A 21,966-nucleotide genomic window follows, 5' to 3' on the forward strand; every position below is an offset into this window, starting at 1 on the left:
TGCCAAAGCCAGGGAGACACCTGATGAAAATAGCCCAAAGTAATGTTTAAACCCAAAAGAAATAGCTGCAGAAGAAAAGAACATTATAAATGCTGTCTTAGTCCATGTATGCTACTATAACAAACCATAGACTGTTTACAAGGGTAGTTCATAAAGTTTTTTTTTGCTGTGCTAGGGATTGAACCTAGGGAGTTGTATGCGCTAGGCAAGTGCCCTACCACTGAGCCACATCCCCAGCCCTGGATAGTTTATAAAGAACAGAAATTTTAGCAAATCGCATACAAATATATATTAAAAAGATAGTGCACCATGATCAAGTGAGTTTTATCCCAGGGATGCAAGGTTGGTTCAACATTCGGAAATCAATAAATGTCATTCACCATATCAACAGACTTAAAGTTAAGAATCACATGATTATTTCAATAGATGCAGAAAAAGCATTTGATAAAATACAGCATCCCTTCATGCTCAAAACACTAGAAAAAATTGGGGTAGTGGGAACATTCCTAAACATTATAAAGGCCATCTACGCTAAGCCCATGGCTAATATCATTCTAAATGGTGAAAAACTGAAAGCATTCCCCCTAAAAACTGGAACAAGGCAGGGATGCCCTCTTTCACCGCTTCTATTCAACATCGTCCTTGAGACTCTAGCCAGAGCAATCAGGCAAACCAAAGAAATTAAAGGGATACGAATAGGAAAAGAAGAACTCAAACTATCCCTGTTCGCCGATGACATGATTATATATTTAGAGGAACCTGGAAATTCCACCAGAAAACTTTTAGAACTCATAAGTGAATTCAGTAAAGTAGCAGGTTACAAGATCAATGCTCATAAATCCAATGCATTTTTATACATAAGTGATGAATCTTCAGAAAGAGAAATTAGGAAAACTACCCCATTCACAATAGCATCGAAAAAAATAAAATACTTGGGAATCAATCTCACAAAAGAGGTGAAAGACCTCTACAATGAGAACTACAGAACACTAAAGAAAGAAATTCAAGAAAACCTTAGAAGATGGAAAGATCTCCCATGTTCCTGGATAGGCAGAATTAATATCGTCAAAATGGCTATACTACCTAAAGTGCTATACAGATTCAATGCAATTCCAATTAAAATCCCAATGATGTACCTTGCAGAAATAGAGCAAGCAATTATGAAATTCATCTGGAAGAATAAAAAACCTAGAATAGCTAAAGCAATCCTCAGTAGCAAGAGCGAAGCAGGGGGCATTGCAATACCAGATCTTCAACTCTACTACAAAGCAATAGTAACAAAAACGGCATGGTATTGGTACCAAAATAGACAGGTAGATCAATGGTACAGAATAGAGGACATGGACACAAACCCAAATAAATACAATTTTCTCATACTAGACAAAGGTTCCAACAATATGCAATGGAGAAAAGATAGCCTCTTCAACAAATGGTGCTGGGAAAACTGGAAAACTATATGCAATAGAATGAAATTAAACCCCTATCTCTCACCCTACACAAAACTCAACTCAAAATGGATCAAGGACCTCGGAATCAGACCAGAGACCCTGCATCTTATAGAAGAAAAAGTAGGTCCAAATCTTCAACTTGTTGGCTTAGGATCAGATTTCCTTAACAGGACTCCCATAGCACAAGAAATAAAAGCAAGAATCAACAACTGGGATAGATTCAAACTAAAAAGCTTTCTCTCAGCAAAGGAAACTATCAGCAATGTGAAGAGAGAGCCTACAGAGTGGGAGAATATCTTTGCCAACCATACCTCAGATAGAGCGCTAATTTCCAGAATCTATAAAGAGCTCAAAAAACTCTACACGAAGAATACAAATAATCCAATCAACAAATGGGCTAAGGAAATGAACAGACACTTCACAGAAGAAGATGTACAAGTAATCACCAGATATATGAAAAAATGTTCAACATCCCTAGTAATAAGGGAAATGCAAATCAAAACTACCCTAAGATTTCATCTCACCCCAATTAGAATGGCGATTATCAAGAATACAAGCAACAATAGGTGTTGGCGAGGATGTGGTGAAAAAGGAACACTCATACATTGCTGGTGGGGTTGCAAATTAGTGCAGTCACTCTGGAAAGCAGTGTGGAGATTCCTCAGAAAGCTTGGAATGGAAACACCATTTGACCCAGCTATCCCACTCCTTGGCCTATACCCAAAGGACTTAAAATCAGCATACTACAGAGATACAGCCACATCAATGTTCATTGCTGCTCAATTCACCATAGCCAGATTGTGGAACCAACCTAGATGCCCTTCAGTTGATGAATGGATAAAGAAACTGTGGCATATTTATACAATGGAATATTACTCCGCAATGAAGAATGATAAAATTATGGCATTTGTAGGCAAATGGTCGAAATTGGAGAATATCATGCTAAGTGAGATAAGCCAATCTCAAAAAACTAAAGGACGAATGATCTCGCTGATAAGCGGATGAGGACATATAATGGGGGGTGGGAGGGGCTAGCATTAGGTTTAGGGTTAGGTTTAGAGTTAGACTAAGGAGAGCGGTAAGAATGAGGGAAAGAAGGACTGTGTAGAGGGAAAAGAGGGGTGGGAGGGGTGGGAGGGGTGGGGGGGAGAGGAAAAATAAAATAAACATCATTACCCTATGTAAACGTAAAAAAATAATAAAAATAAAAAAAAAAAAGAACAGAAATTTATTTCTTACAGTGATGGAGGCTGGAAGTCCAAGGTCAAGGCACCAGTGCTGGCGTCTGGTGAGAGCTGCTCTGTTTCCAAAATGGTCTGTTGTTGCTGCATCCTCTAAAGGGGAGGAATGCTGTTATCACGTGGTAGAAGGGGTGGAAGGGCAAAAGAGAGTGAACTTTCTCAGAAGCCTCTTTTATAAGGGCATTAATCCTAATCACTTCATCAAATTCCCCACCTCTTAGTACTACTACAGTAAGGATCAAGTTACAACATGAAATTTGGAGGGCTTGCATATTCAACCTAATGAGCCTGGGAAGAACGTTGTGTGCTGGTTGGCAGTGCTGAGTTGTGGGTCTGGCGCCCCCTCTGTGTCACCAGTGGTGTGCCCTTGGCCTTGTGATTAACATCTCTGCAGAGCACCTTCTGCTTCTGAGAAGTATGTTGGGGTCAAGGACTGGTGGGAGTGGGGGTGTTTAAAAGCCAAGCCAATCATTTAAGTTATACATAATAGTGGGGTTGCTCTTGACATATTCATAAATGCATATAATACAATTTTAATCTCTAGTACTTCCCCTTTCTCTCCTTTCCTCCTTCCCCCTGATCTCTTTGCTCTACTCTGTTGGTGTTAAGTTTATTTTTTTTATTGGTTCATTATAATTATACATAAAAGTAGAAATCTTTGTGATCTATTCATACATGCACATGACATAATTTAATCAATCTCATTCTGGACTTTCCCCTTTCTCATCCCTCCTTCTTCAATCTAGATCCCCGTCCTCTATTTCACTGTTCTTCTATTTTTATGAGATCCCCTTTTTTATTCCTTATTTCTCTCTGGCCTCTTCATAGGAGAGAAAGTATTCAACCCTTGACTTTCTGAGTCTGACTTACTTCACTTAGCATGATGTTCTCCAATTTCATCCATTTTCCAGGAAATGACATAATTTCATTCTTCTTTATGACTGAGTAGACCTCTATCTCATATGTACACCACAGTTTCTTTATTCATTGTCTGTTGATGGGCAACTAAGCTAATTCCATAACTTGGCTATTTTGAAATGAATTGCTAATAAACATCAGTATGCAAATTATCACTATTGTATGCTGATTTTAATTCTTTTGGATAATTACTGAGGAGTGGGATAGCTGGGTCATGTGGTCATGTGGAGTTTTTCGAGGACTTTCCATACTGTTTTCCTAAGTCCCACAAATTTGCAGTCCTGCCAATAAGGTGTAAGTGTACGTTTTTCTCTGCATCCTTGCCAGCTCTAATTGTTATTTGTATTCTTTTAAAAAAATTTTTTTAGATGTTTAGATATTTTATTCATTTATTCATATGTGGTGCTGAGAATCAAACCCAGTGCCTCACATGTGCTAGGCAAGCACTCTACCACTGAGCCACAATCCCAGTCCCTGTTGTTTGTACTTTTTTTATTTTTTTTGTATTTTTGATAGCTTCCATCCTCACTGGAGTGAAATCTCAGTGTATTTGATTTACATTTCCTTGATTGCTAAGGATATTGAACATTTTTTCATGTTGACCATTTGTATTTCTCTTTTTGAGAAGTATCTATTTAGTTCATCTGCCCATTTATTAATTGTGTTATTTGTTTTTTTGGGGGGTGTATTAAATTTTTCAAATTTTTTATATATTCTGGATATTAATACCCTGTCTGAAGGGTAGCTGACAAAGATTTTCTCCCATTCAGTAGGATCTTTCTTCATTCAGTAGGATCTTGTTTCCTTTGCTGTGCAGAAGCTTTTAAATTTGAGGCCATCCCATTTATTGATTCTTGGTTTTATTTCTTAAGCATTAGAAGTGTTATTGAGGAAGTCAGTGCCTGTGCTGTTATGCTGGGGTGTACCTGTATGGTTTCTTCTAGCAGTTGCAGTATTTCTGATCTACTTCCTAGGTCTTTGATCCATTTAAAGTTGATTTATGTGCAGGGCAACAGAAAAGAGATCTAGTTTATTCTTCTGTGTATAGCTATACAGTTTTCTCAGAAATATTTGTTTAAAAGGTTATCATTTCTCCAATGTATGTTTTTAAGCCAGGACAATCTTGAAGTCAAGAAGTTCTAAAGTGGATGCAACTCTGTGACAGAAGCAGCACAGAGCCCATTGGTAAAGGGTCAGATCCAGATTTGACTCACCCACCTGTGGCCCTAGGTAGCTAAGTTAGTTAGCCTTTCAGAGTCCTTCCATGGGAAGTGATGCCAATGATTCCTACGTCCCTTAAACAAGAGGATGTCTATGATAGGACTGAGGCATACTTCTGATAACTAAATTCATCACAAGAAGAAAAATACATCCACAGAAGTATTTCATCAACCGATCAAAGGGTAGTCCAGTACATGTTGGGAAAACTCAAAATTTGGAAGTGACTTAAACTGTAGAAAAGTTTAAAACATTAAGATTTTGGCTTTTAAATTATTTTACTAGACTAACAATATATATTAAGTGGTTATCATAGATGTTCTTAATAAACCCATAGTTCAAGGAGAAGGTCATTCCTTTGTTTTGTTTTTGGTACTAGGGTATTGAAAGAAAAAAAAAGAATGAATGAATGAATGAAAGAAAAAAGCTACCTCATGAAAAAAGAACAGAGTCTAGACTAGTAGAGTAGAGAAAGGGATTCAGGGGAGGGAAGAGGGGTAAAGAAAAGATACTGGGGAATGAAATTTATTAAACTATGTTATGTGCATGTATGAGTATGTCACAATGAATCCCACTACTGTGTGTAATTATAATGCACCTATTAAAAAATAAGTAGAATGATTGAACAACTGATGTTACAGCTGAGTATAGCAGGACTTTTTAGAGAGTCTTGAAATCTTTGATTGAATTTTTTGTTTCCCACAACTATATTGAAGTTGAGTGTTTCACAACTAGCAGGCAGCCTACTTTTAATGTATCCTATTTGGGATTAAAGACAGAAACTCTTAGTGAATCACGAACTTTGTCTTTTGCCATAATTGATAGCTTAAGACTTTTCAATTGCTTTTGAGTAGCCTTTAAAATTAAGAAAGTTATGAACTTTCATTATGCTCAGTACCTTACTCAGGAATAGCTTCAGTTGTGTTTGTGAAATTGGTAAATCTGTTCTGCTTCTGATTTGAACACCCATTCTCCGTTCTGGAATATATCAAGTCCCATTGGTAGTGCCGATTCTAAAACAGGCCAATAGGTGCATTGGTTGGACGTGGCATTTATTAAGGAAATATGCCTGGAATAAAAATGAAGACCTGACTTGTACAAATGCTCACTTTTGCTCCTCTGTCCAGCCCAGAGGAACTGTGGGCTGGTGCTCCTGCCTGCCCCATGGGTGAGGGAGATCCTGTGGGCTCGTCTTGAAGCTGTTTTCTTTGTGGTCTGCCCCCTGTCCACTGGGAAGCCCATGCATTCATTTTCATTCTTCTCCAGCTCCAGTGCTTTTGAACACAGAACCCCCATCCTCCCACCTCCCAAACTCTACATTCCAACCCCGTGATCTCATGGTACCAGGCGTATCTCCCCTGCCATGCCGGCAGGCTGCCTGCTGACTCTTGCAGGGGAACAGACGGGAACATAAACTCACCGTAGAAGAGCAGGATGCTCTCTGTATATTTTAAGACCAGGAATCCAGTTCCCATTTAGAGGCTGTATTTTTTTTAATAGCTCCTTGAAAATTGAACAAAACATTTCTTGTTGCTCTTATTTCTTGATAATATCATTCCCTCTGCACTGATGTATAGAAACTAGAGAATGGAAAAGATGTATTAGATCATGTCTAGCCCATTCCCACTGGCCAGAATTCTTTTTTCCCACAGTCCCTCCTCTAGTGCTTTTCTTTTCTAGTTTTCTCAAGAATTTGTTTTCTCCATTTCTCCTGGGGAATAATTTCTTAGTTTGACCATGGAGGAATTTATGTGGAAATATTCAGATTCCTTTTTTTTTCAGTTTAGTATTCCCGGTCTTCATAACCCTTTACATTACCATAAACAGTCCCTCTTCTTCCTAGGTCAAGTATTTCAGGATGGTATTTTTTTTCCCTTCCATTTATTAGCTTCAGAGTTTGTTTTTCTGCTTTGCTTTCTCTCTTCATCAATCAGCCTTAAAACTCATTAATCATTTTTTTACTGCACTGAAAACTCTTTTGCTTATTCCCATATCAGGAACCCAGAACTGGTTAAGGTCCCTAGGTACTTGAGGAAGCTTCATAAGATGTACTCTTTGTGTTTCTCTCTCCCGCCCGCCCTCCCTCCCTCAACCTTCAACTGGAAATCGTTTTCAAAACACTGTTTCTGTATTGTGATTTGAAAAGTTGGTTATTTGAAGACCTAGTGTGCCATGTTTAAGATTTTGAGTAGTTAGATGATATTTGTTCTGTTATGTAAATGATATTTTTCATATCCTCAGAGCTGAAGATGTTTTTGGTCTCCTCCTGAGTGCTTAGATCAAGTACAATTCTGGACCATGTAACTTATACTATGGCATTCTATTTTAGAGCTGCCATCCTAGTAGTAGAGTGGGAAATAAACTAATATTTGTATTAATTGGAATTCTTGAGGAAGGGGAAGGGGAAATTTTAAGTAGTCTTAACATTCACATGTTTAAAGCAGATTAGCTCTCAGTGTTGACTTTATAGATAAAGCCTTCATCTGCTGTATGGTTTCCTGCATTGGGTTAGAGAGGGGGTTCTACCCAAAGCCATGTGTAAGACTCAACGTAACCCCCATCAAAAATTTCAACAGATTGTTTTTTCTCTCTCTCGGGACTTGACAAGCTGATTCTAAAATGTATTCAGTATAAAGGAGCAAGGTCAAGTGAAATATTCTTGAAAAATAGAAAGACTTGATCTACCAGATCCCAAGACTTATTTTTAAAAAATAGTGTCATACTGGCACAGACACAAATAGACTAATGGGACAGGATTGAAAGACCAGATTCTTAACAGATTCTTCATGTGGAGAATCTTTTATGACAGCTGTGGCATTCAGAGTAATGAGAAGAAGCAGTCTTTTCAGTTTGAGGTGCTAGAACAATCAGATATCCATGAAGGTAGACCACCGCCCCCACGCACACACAAAGAAAGAAAATAGAAATCAGAAGCCTATCACAGGCCATATGCAAAAACTCCAGATGAATACAAACATAAATGTGGAAGATACAACTTTAAAGTGAACACACATACATGATTTATACACATATGTATGTATACATGCACACATCTTCATGGTCTTAGGGTATTGAATAATTTCTTCTATAAGACTCAACATAACCCCTGTCAATCATTGCCCTATGTAAACGTATGATTACACAAATGGTATGCCTTGACTCTATGTACAAATAGAGAAACAACATGTATCCCATTTGTATACAATTAAAAAAAATAAATAAATATAAAAAAATAAAATAAAAAAAAAAAAAATGACAGCTAAAAAAAATTAAAAAAAAAATTTCAACAGATTGTCATCAAAATTTTATCTCTATTTGGCTGGTAAAGTTAGAAACCTTTCTTCATCAAAAGATATGTAAAGAGAAGACAAATAGGTACACAGTGAGAGAATATATTTGCTTTCTATATAATTGACAAAGTATTAGTTATATAGAATATATACAAATTCTTAAATAAATAAAAGGTAATCCAATCTGAGAAAAACAGACAAAACAATTTGAATAAACTCTTGACTGAAGAAGTAAAAATAGCCAATAATCATAAAAGTCTCAACTTCTTTAATAAGCAAAGAGGTGAAATTAAATCATAACTAGATTCCACTTCATCGCCACCATGTTAGCAAAGCACAAAAAGACTGGCAACACCAAATGTTGAGGGGAGGTGGCACAACATGAACTGGTGACAGAAATGTAGAGGAACAATCCACCACATGGTAGGATAGTTGCAGATGTGTGTGTGCATCTTGTGACAGAGTTTCTACACATGTACACCAGAAAAACAGGGCACATTCTACACAAAGGTAGAAGAATGGCCTTCTTTGTTCCTATAACTTTATTTTGCAATTTTTCAAGCCTCTGGAAAAGGGACAGAATTAGCATACCAAATATAATGAAGTCTGGTAGTTAGTGGAGAGAGCATACCTGGGCTTTGAAGTCAGGGATACTTGCACTGAAATCCCAATCCCACCACTTTCAGCTGTGTGACCAAGAGAGCTCTATTAAAATAGGCAAGTCTTGGTTTTCTCATCTCCACACTGAAGATAATAATATGCCTACCATATGAGTATTGTGAGGATTAAATACATCAGTGTTTATAAGGAACTGAGATAAATGCCAGCAACATAGTAGTTGTCCTTTAAATTATGGCCACCATTATTAATTTTTTGTTGTAATGGTGGTTAAAATATTAATGATGGATTTTATATTTCCAGAGCCTTTTAATTACAGCACATTTATTGATACATACTCGCTTTGAGATTTTTCACTATAGAATATTAAATCATTCTGGGAAAAAAACAGCATTTTATTTAACCCTGTATTGCATATTTTCATTTTCCTATTAAAATTTTATTATTAAAATGTATAATCCAAAGAGAAAACATGACCATGACAAAAAATGTTTTTATAATTTAGGAAATCATGCAGAATTAAAAACTCCTTTTGAAGATATTTTTTAAAATGGAATTTTATCAAAATTAAAAGGAAACTGAAGCACGAAAAAAAAAAATATTCTCTAAAAATAATAATAGAGCAGGGCATGGTGGCACACACCTATAATCCCAGCAGCTCCTGAGGATGAGATAGGAGGATCTCAAATTCAAAGCCAACCTCAGCAAAAGCGTGGCATTAAGCAACTCATTGCGACACTGTCTCTAAATAAAATACAAAATAGGGCTGGGAGTGCGGCTCAGTGGTTGAGTGCCCTGAGTTCAATCCCCAGTACCCAAAATAATAATCATAATCATAATCATAATCATAATCATAATAGAAATAAAGTATATTTCCTAATTTTTAATCCAAGATTCTACACAGTAAATTATACTATCAGCAATTATTTTTTTAAATTCAGTAAATAGCACCAGTGTTTAACCCTAAAGCTATGGCCTTCATTTCCTTCACTGCAAATTAAGTGAAATCACATGACTAAGCTTTGAGCCTCTTTTACTCTCTAATGAAATATGATTCTATGTCTGAGGCCTTTCTCACTGACTGCCAGAACCAGTCATCTTTTTTCTTGGGGAACTGCTGCCTGTACCCACTATTCATCTCTTCTACCTAGTCATGATTATGTTACCACATTATACCTTTACTTACCTTTTCATAAACATATACTGTATCTCTGGTTAGAACATATTCTTTTGGGATTGCAGTCCTCTTCTTATGTATCATTGTGTTTGTAAGCTTTTAAGTGCAAAAGAAAATTAAATGTCATTTCCAGTCTTCAGTAACACCTACCATGGTGGTTTTGCACAGTATAGACACAAGATAAATGCTTGATGAGAATGACTGTCAAATTACAGTTTGCAAAAATAGAACTAGCCATCATAGTTATCGTAATATGAGCCTAGAATTCATGGATTCTGCCTCAAAAGTAAATATGTTTATTTTTCTTTGTTTCAGAAAAACAGCATGGAGCGGATATTTTCTGGTATTCAACCTACAGGAATCCCCCACCTGGGAAATTACCTGGGAGCCATTGAGAGCTGGGTGAGGTTACAGGATGAACATGACACAGTGCTGTATAGCATCGTGGACCTCCACTCCATCACCATCCCTCAAGACCCTGCCATCCTTCGGCAGAGCATTCTGGATATGACTGCAGCTCTTCTTGCTTGTGGCATAAACCCAGAAAAAAGCATCCTTTTTCAACAATCTCAGGTCAGCATCTCAGATTAGAATCAAGAACATTTTTTAGTTTTAGATTATTTAGGGAAAAATTTGGTTCATTTAGCTTCTGTTCATTTTTTTTTTTTTTCTTGTTCACGGGCAACTTCATCAAATGCACTCATTTCAGTTTAATGTTTTCTCTGTATTCTTATCATTAAGTATCCTCATATTTCAATAGTGTTTTTCAACTTTTCTTCCCCTGGACTTGGCAAATATATAGTTCTCCCTCTATCAAAAAAGTTGTATCTTAGAAGTACTTTTAATCCTGGAATTGTTATTCTTTGCTCTTTTGCATTTGAACCAGTGACTCTGTGCTATTGACTTATCTCTTTATGATCAAGGACAGAATTTAGTGACCAGTGGTTTTATGTAATTCCAATGTTGCTTTCTTGGGTATTGCACTTGGAAGGTCTATTGGATAATCCCCATTGTTCATTCTTTGTCTAATAGCTTTTGAAAAGATTCGATAGAACAGGCTGGGAAATTGGAAGACAAAGTCCCAGTATCTTGTGTCCAAGCCAAGAAAGGCTTCAGAGCAAAGCCAAAATATTTGACTCATATCTTCACTATGGATGAATCAGTTTATTCTTGGACATGCCGAGAGCCTGGCCCAGAGAGAGGGCAATTATGAAACGCCCTAACAAAGAAGATAAAAATTGTGATTCATGCCCTCATTATATATCTGCTTTAACCTGCAGCAAAACCCCAGCCAAGGAATGACCTTCCTTGATCATAATCTTCTATCATTATTTTAATATGTATTATTACCCACAGAACTTAATGTAATGATTCACATAGATCAGCCAGTTAAATATGCAATAGGGCTGGGGGTATCGCTCAATGCAAGGCCCTAGGTACAATCCTTAACACCTAAAAACACACACACACATACACACACACTGAGTGAAAAGCATCTTCGGAAAATAAATGAAGTTATCAATTTAAGCTTGTTGCCAGCGTGTAGATATTTTGATGAAATAATAGAATGGAACTGCTAAAAGACAATGTACTCCAACTTCCTTATAATTCTTCAGTAAACCTTTACTTACACATGATTTTCAAATTCAATGTTGGATAAATCTAATTGCTATAAAGTTCTAGATCAATCTAATTGTTATAAAGTTCTAGTTGAGCAAACATCTGCCTCTCTGATTTGCATCCATTCATTTAACTTCTGCTGTCTAAATATAAATAATAAATTAGCTCTCTCTTCTACACACCTGTTCTTCAAATACTTGGAGACATGGGTTATGTGCCATCCCTAGCCTTCAGGTTTTACCATATTCCAACCAGTTGTACCCACTTCTCTCACTTTTGGTCATCCTACCTCAGAAGCACTCTCACCTTCTCTCTGAGACTATGCAACTCTCATATTTCATGAAATAACATTTATTCAAACTCTTTGCATTTATTTCTGACATTGGAGAGCTGGTCATCATCAGAGCCACTTCTTGAGTCACATAATGCATTTTGCAAAGCACATTCATCTTCACTCCATCTAAGCTGTTTTTGATATAAGCTCTCTTTTGATCCTTATTTGATGTTGTTTCTAAAAATTTGTACTCCTGGTAAGAAGTACCTACACCTATATTTCTTAGAGATGAATATGTCTACTCTCCACAAAATAACTACTTACCAGATTGCTTTTATAAGTAATCTTTAAAATTAAAGGTTTATTTACAGCCATATCCAATGACTGCATTTTGAACTTATTCCTCCAGGAATAATTACCATAGAGTAATATTTCCCTATTAGGATATTATAAATGTTGTCTCCTTTGCAAAGGAATTTTGGCAGTGACCTTCATAATCATCTAAACTTTTCAATAATTCCACGTGGTACTCTGTCATTTAAAATAGCCATTATGATAGAGTAAAACCTCAGTATGAGAGACTTTGTATGAACTCTCTCATAAATGAAGGATAAGAAAATTCACCTTCTCCTGAAAGATGCCTAATGAGCTCATTGGTTCCAGGATGGCTGTGGGTCTAGGTCAGAGAGTGGAGGTGGCCAATGTTGAGAGGAATGTGCCTGCCTCCTCATAGCCTCGGTGCAGCTCTGAAGATAGCCATCACAGTTCCCTCTCTGCCACCCCTGACATCAGCTCTGCGGAGGGGGATGGATTTTGCTAGTTTGCCAGTAAAACTTGAGGGAAGTACTCATTTTGCCTACATTCCACAATTTTTCCATCAAAGCTAATGTGAGAGATTTCCTCAGGTGTCTTTCTGACCACAAGACATGCTTGGACTTGGCCATTCCCTTCTTTTTTGGATCAGGCAACCAACCTTATTGTGTAGATGCACCAGATATTTTATCAGACTCTCATTCCTCTTTTTTAATATTTAATAAAGAAAACTTTTTAATATTTATGAGAATAGTATATTGTAACTCCCATCACTTAACATGATGTGGCTTATCTCATCAAGTTATTTTCTTGTTGCTATTAAAGCATTTTAATGTAGATACTACACATTACAGCATTTCACTTCCTTAATATTCCAGTATGCCTCTCTGTAAGTTAATGAAATTTTTATATATAACCATAATGCTATCATCACACCAGCAAAGTTATTAATTTTATATTATTATCTAATACCCAGATTACTCTGATTCTCTCCTAAAAGTTTTTGTAGTTGGCTTCTTTGATTGAAGATCTAACAAAGTCTACACATCATATTTTATTATATAGATTGTAAGACTTTATATGTCTATGTGCCTTTTGATTTGTTGATCAAATTTTATATCACTTCCTATAAAGTTAGTCCTTCTGTACTTAAAAATTTTTAAATTTTGATTTTTATGGTTCTATTTTTGTTCATACTTTTGATATATTGACCAAGTTTTCTTTTACTTGCTATAGTTGTTTTAAACTTAAAAATAAACCTTAATGTTGTGTTGCTGTCCCTTTGCACTAATCTGTGTAACCAGAGTTTAGTGACGATTAACTACTATCCTACATAGAGTTGCTCGTCGCTGTATTCATTAGTTCAAATCGAATGTGTGTTTGCCTCGTGCCTGCAGAGCGCCTAGAGAGGAACATGAGTTATCAGTTCCTTTAGAAAGACCATAAAGCCTCAGGTTGCTCATGGATACTGATGGAAAGGTCCTCCTCCTCATGCTTTATCTTAAGACCGTGAAGCCATGTATTAGCCTTTGCTGCTTGGAACCTTTTCTAATGGAGTATAATCAAATAAAGCTAGTCTCCAGAAGGATTATTTCTGAACACATGGCCCCATATGTGTAGTGCTCTAGCTCGTGAAAGAATCACCATGGCTGTGATCTATGGTTGTGATCCAAAAATCAATAATTAACAATAGTCTTTGTTTTCTCATTGATTTAAATTGACAAAAACTGTATGTATTTATGTGTACAATGTGATGTTTTGATGTATGTATAGATTGTAGAATGGCTAAATCCACCCCATTAGCATATGCATCGCCTCACATAATTTTATGTGGTGAGAATGCTTAAAATCTACTCTTTTTGCAATATTCAAGTATTCAATACATTGTTATAAACAATAGTCACCATGTTATACAATAGGTCTATTAAACTTATTCTTCCTGTGATTTTGTATCCTTTGTCCTTTAATGGACATCTTCCCATTTTGTCCCACCCTCCCCTGGTAACCACCATTCTACTCTCTGCTTCTATGAGTTCAACTGTTTTAGATTCTACATATGATCTATGTGGTATTCATTTTTCTGTGCTTGGCTTATTTCATTTATCATGATATTCTCCAGGTTCATCCATGTTGTTACAATGAAAGGATTCTTTTCCCGTCTTTTTTAGTTCTGAATAGTGTTCAATGGTGTGTAAATGCCACTTTTTCATTATCTATTCACCTGTTGATGGACACATAAGTTGATTCCATATCTTGGTTATTGTAAATAATGCTTTGTTAAACATGGGATGCAGATATCTCTTTCACACATTGATTTACTGTCCTTTGGGTGGGTTTATATGGTGGTTCTATTTTTAAATTTTTGAGCAACCTTCATACCATTTTCCATAATGGCTATACTAATTTCTATTACCAATAACGTCACACAAGAGTTCCCTTTTCCCACATTTTGCCAACACTTATTATCCTTACCTTTTACTAGTAACCATTCAAGCAGGTGTGAGATAATCAACCCAGGAAGTCTTCAATGAATGGGAACAGAAAAAAATAACAATGATCAGCATTTTAAGATTCATAACAAAGGGAAGTCATGTTTATTAGAAAACTAATATTTTTAAATGAGTAAGGTTTACCCAGCCCTTTCTTTTTTTTGTACAGTTTTTTTAATTTTTTATTTTTACAGACTGTGTTTTGATTCATTCTACACAAATGGGGTACGACTTTTCATTTCTGTTGTGTATGATGTAGATTCATACCATTTGTGTAATCATACATATACATAGGGTAATGATCTCTGTCTCATTCCACCATCTCTCATATCCCCGCCCCCTCCTCCCTCTCATCTTCCTCTACATAATCTAAAGTTTCTCCATTCTTCTCTTACCCCCTACCGCCATTATGTATCATCATCCACTTGTCAGGGAAAACATTCGACTTTTGGTTTTTTGAGATTGGCTTATATCGCGTTCCCTCTGCCCGCAGAGAGAGACACGACAAACGTCTGAAGCTTTGGAAGTTTATTGTGCACAGTCTTCCTTTCTTTCCCTCTTTTCTTTCTCTTTCTCTCTTTTCTTTCTCTCGCTCTCTTTCCCTCTGCTTAACTCTCGCCTGCTCCGGTCGCTCCGCTTCTCCCGCTCGGCTCACACCTGCTTCGGCCACTCTGCTTCTCCCACTCGGCTCTTGCCCTCGCTCGCACTCTTCTTCCTCGCTTCTACCCCTACTCTCAGCTTCTTTTTCACTCCCCCACCCATCAAGCTTATATACACTTCAACCAATCAGGGGAGAGCACACGAGGTAAACGCGCGGACAGCTGCAGGCATAGAATAGGTACACAAGGGGGGCATGCTCTAATCACATCGTTAACTAGCCAATCATTGGAATTCGCTGGTTGTTTACTGTATAGCTGGCCGCTTTTGGCTCAGCGCCAGGCGCCATCTTGACCGTGCCCAAGGCTGGGGGTCCCGGAAACCCCGACAGGCTTATTTCACATAGCATGATATTCTCTAGTTCCATCCATTTATCTACAGATGACAATAGTATCCTTCTTTAATGGCTGAATAGTGTTCCATTGTGCATATATACCACAGTTTCTTTATCCATCATCTGTTGAAGGGCATCTAGGTCGGTTCCACAGTCTAGCCATTGTGAAATGAGCTACTATATACATTGATGTGGCTGTGTTATTGTAGTATGCTAATCTTTAAGTTCTTCGGGTATAAACTGAGGAGTGGGATAATTGGGTCAAATGGTGGGTCCATTCCAGGTTTTCTGAGGAATCTCCATACTGCTTTCCAGAGTGACTGCACCAATTTGCAACTCTGCCTGCAGTGTAAAAGTGTGCCTTTTTCCCCACATCCATGCCAACACCTATTGTTTGTGTTCCATTCCTTTCATATGTATGACTTCTCTCTTAGTCATCAGAATAGCCACAAGAGTTAGTTATCTCTTTTACAAATGATTAAATTAGAGCATGAGGAGGTTAAGTAAACTTTAAAATGTACTTAAAACCATCTTAGAGATGTGTCCTATTTTGTAAATGTTCAAAGTATATAACTTCTTGATTAGCTGAGGTTGTACAGCTTTAGATGGCAGAGCCAGGACTCTGCTTTCTCACTAAGGCACTACTTTTAGAAGATGTAGTCATGGGGCAGGAACCTTATTCTGCCCCCTGCTGGTCACCCCTTCCCAGGCCTGTGCCCCTGGGGCTGCTGGCTGAAGGAGCTTGAGGAGCTGGAGCAGAACTCAGGGGGCCCTCATTACCTCTTGCCTGGACTCTCAGAATGGCAGTGCATTCTGCAGGTGGCAGTCATGGTCATCTTACTGAAAATACATCAGTGCTAATCTCCACTTAGTTAGAAAGGCCTTCTACAGTGAGACCCAGAGAACATTAGGTCCACATTTCGGTCACTACACCCACCAAGTTATGTAGACGTTTTATTGTCAGTATATTTTGTATTCAGATGATCTAATTCACTTTGATCAATTATCTCTTTAAAGCAGACATTGAAGAACTCTTTTCTGGTTTCATTTCGAAAAGTTTGTTGAATCAATCAATTCTTAATTTATAAGCAGATAATTAAGAGATCATTCATCCATACTTAAAAACAGGGTTTTTGTTTGTTCCTTTGTATTGAGAGTTTTCTAGTACATTTAAGCATTTCATTAAATATGTGATGGAGAGGATAGGAATTTAGAAAGAAATTTATACTTAAAACAGTGGGAGTCAATGCCAGTTGCAATGAATTACACCTGCAACTATATGGGCACAATTATTTATAAGTAAAATTAAGAATTTTTGAAATCGTGAATTAGAGAAAAATATTCCTTATGTTATACGCTTTTCTCAAGTGTATCCATTGTGTATTTTTACATTTACATGTGTTTTTATAAATATTCACCACTAAAGTGTACAGACGGTTTTCTCATGTGCTATGTTGTACATCAGAAAGAGCGCTAGTAATGATGTGAAATAGGGAAAGAATTTAGCTATTCTGCAATGCTGATTTTACCAATAATTTTCATCTCCCATCCTTTGCATTCTTTCTCAGCAGCCTGACTGGAACAATTTAGGCTTATTGAAGATTTTTCTCATTATTTTCTTTTTCTCTCCCACTGGCCTGTAGTCATGGTGCTTCCCCTAAAATATGTTTGCCATATGTGAAGAATCTTACAAATCCTTTCTTCTAAAGGTGTGTGTGTGTGTGTGTGTGTGTGTGTGTGCGCATGCACATGTGCACGCGCAAACACCCATATATGCACACAGTGGGGAGAGAGACAGAGTGCCTGTGTGTGCATTTGGCAGAGATTTCCGTCTCACTGCCAAAGTCAGTGGTCGTTATTTCCAGCAGGCAGCAGGCCTCAGTGCAGATCCAATCTGAGTCCCACAGATATCTCTGAAGTACAGGTATCCACAGCTTTCATTGTGACTTTCCCTGCAATCTAATCACTCTGCAGATGGAAGATAAAAAGTGGAAGAAGACATAGCTTTAGGCAGTGGCTTCCTGCCACAGCAGGAAAACAGAACAGTTTAGACCATCCGATGTCATGTTATATAAGGTCCAAGACAGTCCCTGGAAAAGTTGAGGCAGGAAAATAGAATCTGTAGCTTTGGAATGTGGCCTTGTTCTCTAATGAGAGTTATGTTTTGTTTCCCAAGAAACTCAAATCAATAATAATAATAAATAAAAGGGGGCTGTAGGGAAAGCAGTTTCCAAATGAACTGCCAAAGGAACTGACTACATGAATCTTGGCTCACTGCATACAAGTGAAAGCTATACCTGACCCCACTGTCCCTTCTCTTAGAGGTGTTTAATCAAGGCCCAAAATGGACAGTCTCTGTCATCTTCATTTGTCCTGGTGATTTTGGAAGCACATTTGAGTACGTGTTTATGTTTGTTGAATTCTGAGCTGATCAATACCAACAACAGGTACATGTTCTGCTCCTGATAGAAAGGGAACAAACAACCATCTGCATGGAGGGACAGGATTGGGGGTCTGTTTGTAAAACTGGTATTACCTCTCAAGTTTCTCTTGGAGGTAAGGATCTACATGACCTGTGGCATAAGTAAGGAGAAGTTGGGAAAATGATCATAAAACCAAACTCAATACATTTCTTCTCTCCAGAGTTTCCACCAGTACCACTTCCTTACCCAAATCTGTACCCCTGTGTGACTTGATGAATGAGTCACAGTGTGTGTCTTGCCTCCATCCTCCACACAGGAACCGGTCAGTGTTTGATGATACCTTCAAGAAGAGTTCCTGTCCTGCTATCAGATCATGGTGGAAAAACTCAGGCTTTGGAACCAGGCACATTTGGCTTGTGTGTCACTGTCACCTGTTCTCAGTTGTGACATAATGGGCCAGTTCCTCAGCTTTCCTGAATCCCCCTTAGAATGTCAGTAATAGGAATTTAAATGAAATGACATGTCATACTTGGAAGATGTTAACTGTCACCCTAGTCCACTGTACATATACAGCTCTCCACAGGCTCCCTGATTTTGTAAAGGATTTATACAAAGGTTAACTGGGATTAGAACACAGAGATCAAAATAAAGGCAAAACTTATTTTATCCTCAGTAATGAAATAGTTTCAGAAGAGTTTCTCATTGAAGGGTTTTTCTTCTGGGGGGAAGCTTTAAAGAATTACTTCAGCCATTCAGAAAAGTGCGAAGATGATTGGCTGCCTTTTGAAATCCTAACCTTTTTGGCGTACTTGCTTCGTGTAGTTTTTATATTTTAGAAATAAAACATTGCAAATATAATAGAAACTTTCTGTTTAGCTCACTCTAATCCCATTTCACTCTCTGCCTCCCCAGAGGTGACCACTCTATTGATTTTGATATTCATCATTCCCACATGTTTATATTTTTATTGAATATGATATGATCATAATCTGTATGATTTCTTTTACATTTTTAAAACTTCATGTAAATAGTATCATGCTGCATATCTTCTTACATGTTTAGTTATTTTGTTCAATGTTACATGCCTGAAATTAGTCCATTTTGACTGCAGTATAATATACCATTGTCTGGTTCTGTCACAATTTATTTTCTCAGTTTCCTGGCTAAGGATATTTAGGTTTTTTTTTTTTTTTTCCAGCTTTTTGTTACTGTAAGCAATACTACAGTGAGCATACTTGGAAACAACTTGTGTGTACATGTGAAAGACTTTCTCTAAGTTTAGATACCTAAGAGTGGAATGTATGATATATGTATGTGGTCAACCTTTCTGACTGTTGGCAGATTGCTCTCCAAATTGAATTCTAATTGACATTCCCACTAACAAGAGAGTTCTTGTTGGTCTAAGTCCTCAGCAATTTTGGTGTTATTAGACATTTTACTCTGGCCACTATAATGGATGGAATATGCTACCTTGTTGTTTCAATATGAATTTCCTTGAAAACTGGTAAGGTTAGACACGTTTATGAACCCTTTTATTTTCTTCCGTAAATTGTTCATATCTTTCAGTCATTTTGTAATTGTGGATTTGTGTGTGTATGTATGTGTGTATGTATGTGTGTGTGTGTGTGTGTGTGTGTGTGTTGTGTATGTATGGTTTTAAGGAATGAGCCCAGGGTGCCATGCAGGCTTAGCAAGTACTACCACTGAGCTATATCACTAGAACCCGTTTGTATTTTCTTATTGATTTGTACGAGTTCTTTATATATTCTGAATATTATCTTTGCTATATGTTATCTTTTTTCTAGCCCGTTGCTTATCTTTTTGAGTGTTGTCTGTTGTACAGAAGTTTTCATTTTAACGTACATAATTCAGTCTTTTTCTTTGTAATTGTGTGCTTCTGAAGTGTGTTTTTAAGTAATTCTTTCTTGGCTTAATGGCATAAAGCTATTCTTTATTATCTCCAAAATGTATTTTAAGACTGACTTACATAAAACATACAAATTACATTTTATGTATATGTATAAGACAAGAAAACCAAACATGTAGTTAATACCACCAGCTAGCTCATGAGGGAGGTTTGCAAGTGTTGGGAAGCTGACTAGCACAGTGATGGATATTTGTTTTCTGAATTCTCATTCTCATTGGAAAGCTAAACTTTTGTCACTTTTTAACCTGCACTTCCAGGTTGTTTTTCTTGAAATACCCTTTGTTCTTTGTTTCTGATAAGTTTAGCTGGAAGCAACTCTGATTCTTTTCAGAGAACAAATGATTTTGTGAGGCTCTCTCCTATGTCTTTGTTGCCTATTTCATTACTCTATCCTCCCTTATATTGTCTTTGAAATTACTTACTTGTTCTTTGCTAACTTTCTAGTGGACCTTATTAATTCTCAGCCATTCTTTTTTTCTAATATAAACATTGAGTATAAATTTACCTCTATATTCTATTTTGTCACCATCCACAAAGTTGTGATATGTAGTATTTTCGCCATAACTCAGTGCTAAATTATTTCTAATTTCCACTATCATTTCTTTTTCTTTTCTTTTTTTTTTTTTTATCTGGGGGTGTGGGGAATACCAGGGATTGAACTCAGGGGCACTCCTCCACAGAGCCACATCCCCAATCCTATTTTTTTTTTTTTTTTTTTTTTTTGGATTTTATTTAGAGACAGCATCTCACTGAGTTGCTTAGGACCTCGCTTTGTTGCTGAGACTGGCTTTGAACTCTGCCTCCTCCCACCTCAACCTTCTGAGCCGCTGGGATTACAGGCATTCACCACTGCACCCAGCTGATTCCTTTCTGTTTATCGCTGTGTATCCCAGATACCCTCTACGTTTGCTCTAGCTTTCATGTCCTTTTATCTTTTATGTGAGAATGAAGTGTTCAGAAAGGTGTGCCTCCTTCAATTTGAGCCTAGAAAGTTAAGATGTAAGGCAAAGTTCTAGCCAGTCTGTAGGTATTAACAGGTAATATCAAAGAGAGAGAAACATTCCTGTAAGCCACCTAAATTGGGGCGTGGCTGTTTATTTCTTGATGTAGCCTAGCAGTAGCTGATAAATATAATGCTACAGGTAAAGAAAAAATGCATACACACATACCTGAGTACATATTAAACAATAAAATTTAGATGGATGTGATTTTAAGTCAGGAACTGATAGAAGAAATTTATTTTGCTTTGGAAGTAGTAGATAAAGAAATAGGGATTGTCAAATGTGTACAGACCAATATTCCTTGGCAAACACAAGTACTGACGGGAGACAGACCAGTTGGAAAGAGAGTTTATCATTGATACAGATTTATTTTAATTAAAATCAGATTCCCAAACAAGGTTCTTGTTAAAGGGATTTGTCATGGAGATGATAAGAGTCTAATAAAAATAACTCAGCATGAAATTGCTAGTTTCCAAGAGGAAGAAATAAATGGGAATTTGTGAGTCTGAATAGTCTTCCAAGTGTCCTATCTAAAACTTATAGGACCTGATTCCTGGGAAGATAACGTTTATATGGGAAACAGTAAAACCCTAAGGGACAGAGAGTATCTTAGAGATTTGATTCAGGAATTGCTGAACCAAGTAATTGCTTAACTAGGTGTGATGGATACCTAGCAGCTGTATCTTTTGGAATCATTCTTCCTTAGTATTGTTCTTGTTAATTAAATATTTTTGAATTTTTAAACGCAGTGAAATACAGATAATGATATGCCACACATGCAGGAATGCTGAATGAAGATGGTTAATATCGGGTCGTGTTTATTTTGGCTTCTTATATTGAAAACAATATACAGGTGAAGTCAAGGTCTCTTTTATCCTCTCCCTGGCTGAGTCCCTCTACATCTACTACTGCCTGTATCACTTTCCCCTAACTTCAGGCAACCAAAACCTTGGATACATAGCATATCAATCTAGCTCATTTTTCACACTTATTTTTCATAAGCTCATATTTTGTACTTC

At 37.1% G+C, this 21,966-nt stretch overlaps 1 protein-coding gene across 2 annotated transcripts in view; it reads left to right on the forward strand.

Annotated features, from left to right (window-relative positions):
• Wars2 (tryptophanyl tRNA synthetase 2, mitochondrial) overlaps nucleotides 1–21,966 on the forward strand; it is a 74,420-nt gene that overhangs the window by 32,139 nt on the left and 20,315 nt on the right. For both annotated transcript variants that reach the window (XM_047562976.1, XM_047562977.1), the window contains exon 2: nucleotides 10,226–10,483. In XM_047562976.1, coding sequence (XP_047418932.1) covers nucleotides 10,226–10,483 — 258 coding nt within the window. The remainder of the gene's footprint in view (nucleotides 1–10,225; nucleotides 10,484–21,966) is intronic.

This window comes from Sciurus carolinensis, chromosome 1 (genome assembly GCF_902686445.1).
Source record: "Sciurus carolinensis chromosome 1, mSciCar1.2, whole genome shotgun sequence".
In the NCBI taxonomy this organism is placed as follows: domain Eukaryota; kingdom Metazoa; phylum Chordata; class Mammalia; order Rodentia; family Sciuridae; genus Sciurus; species Sciurus carolinensis.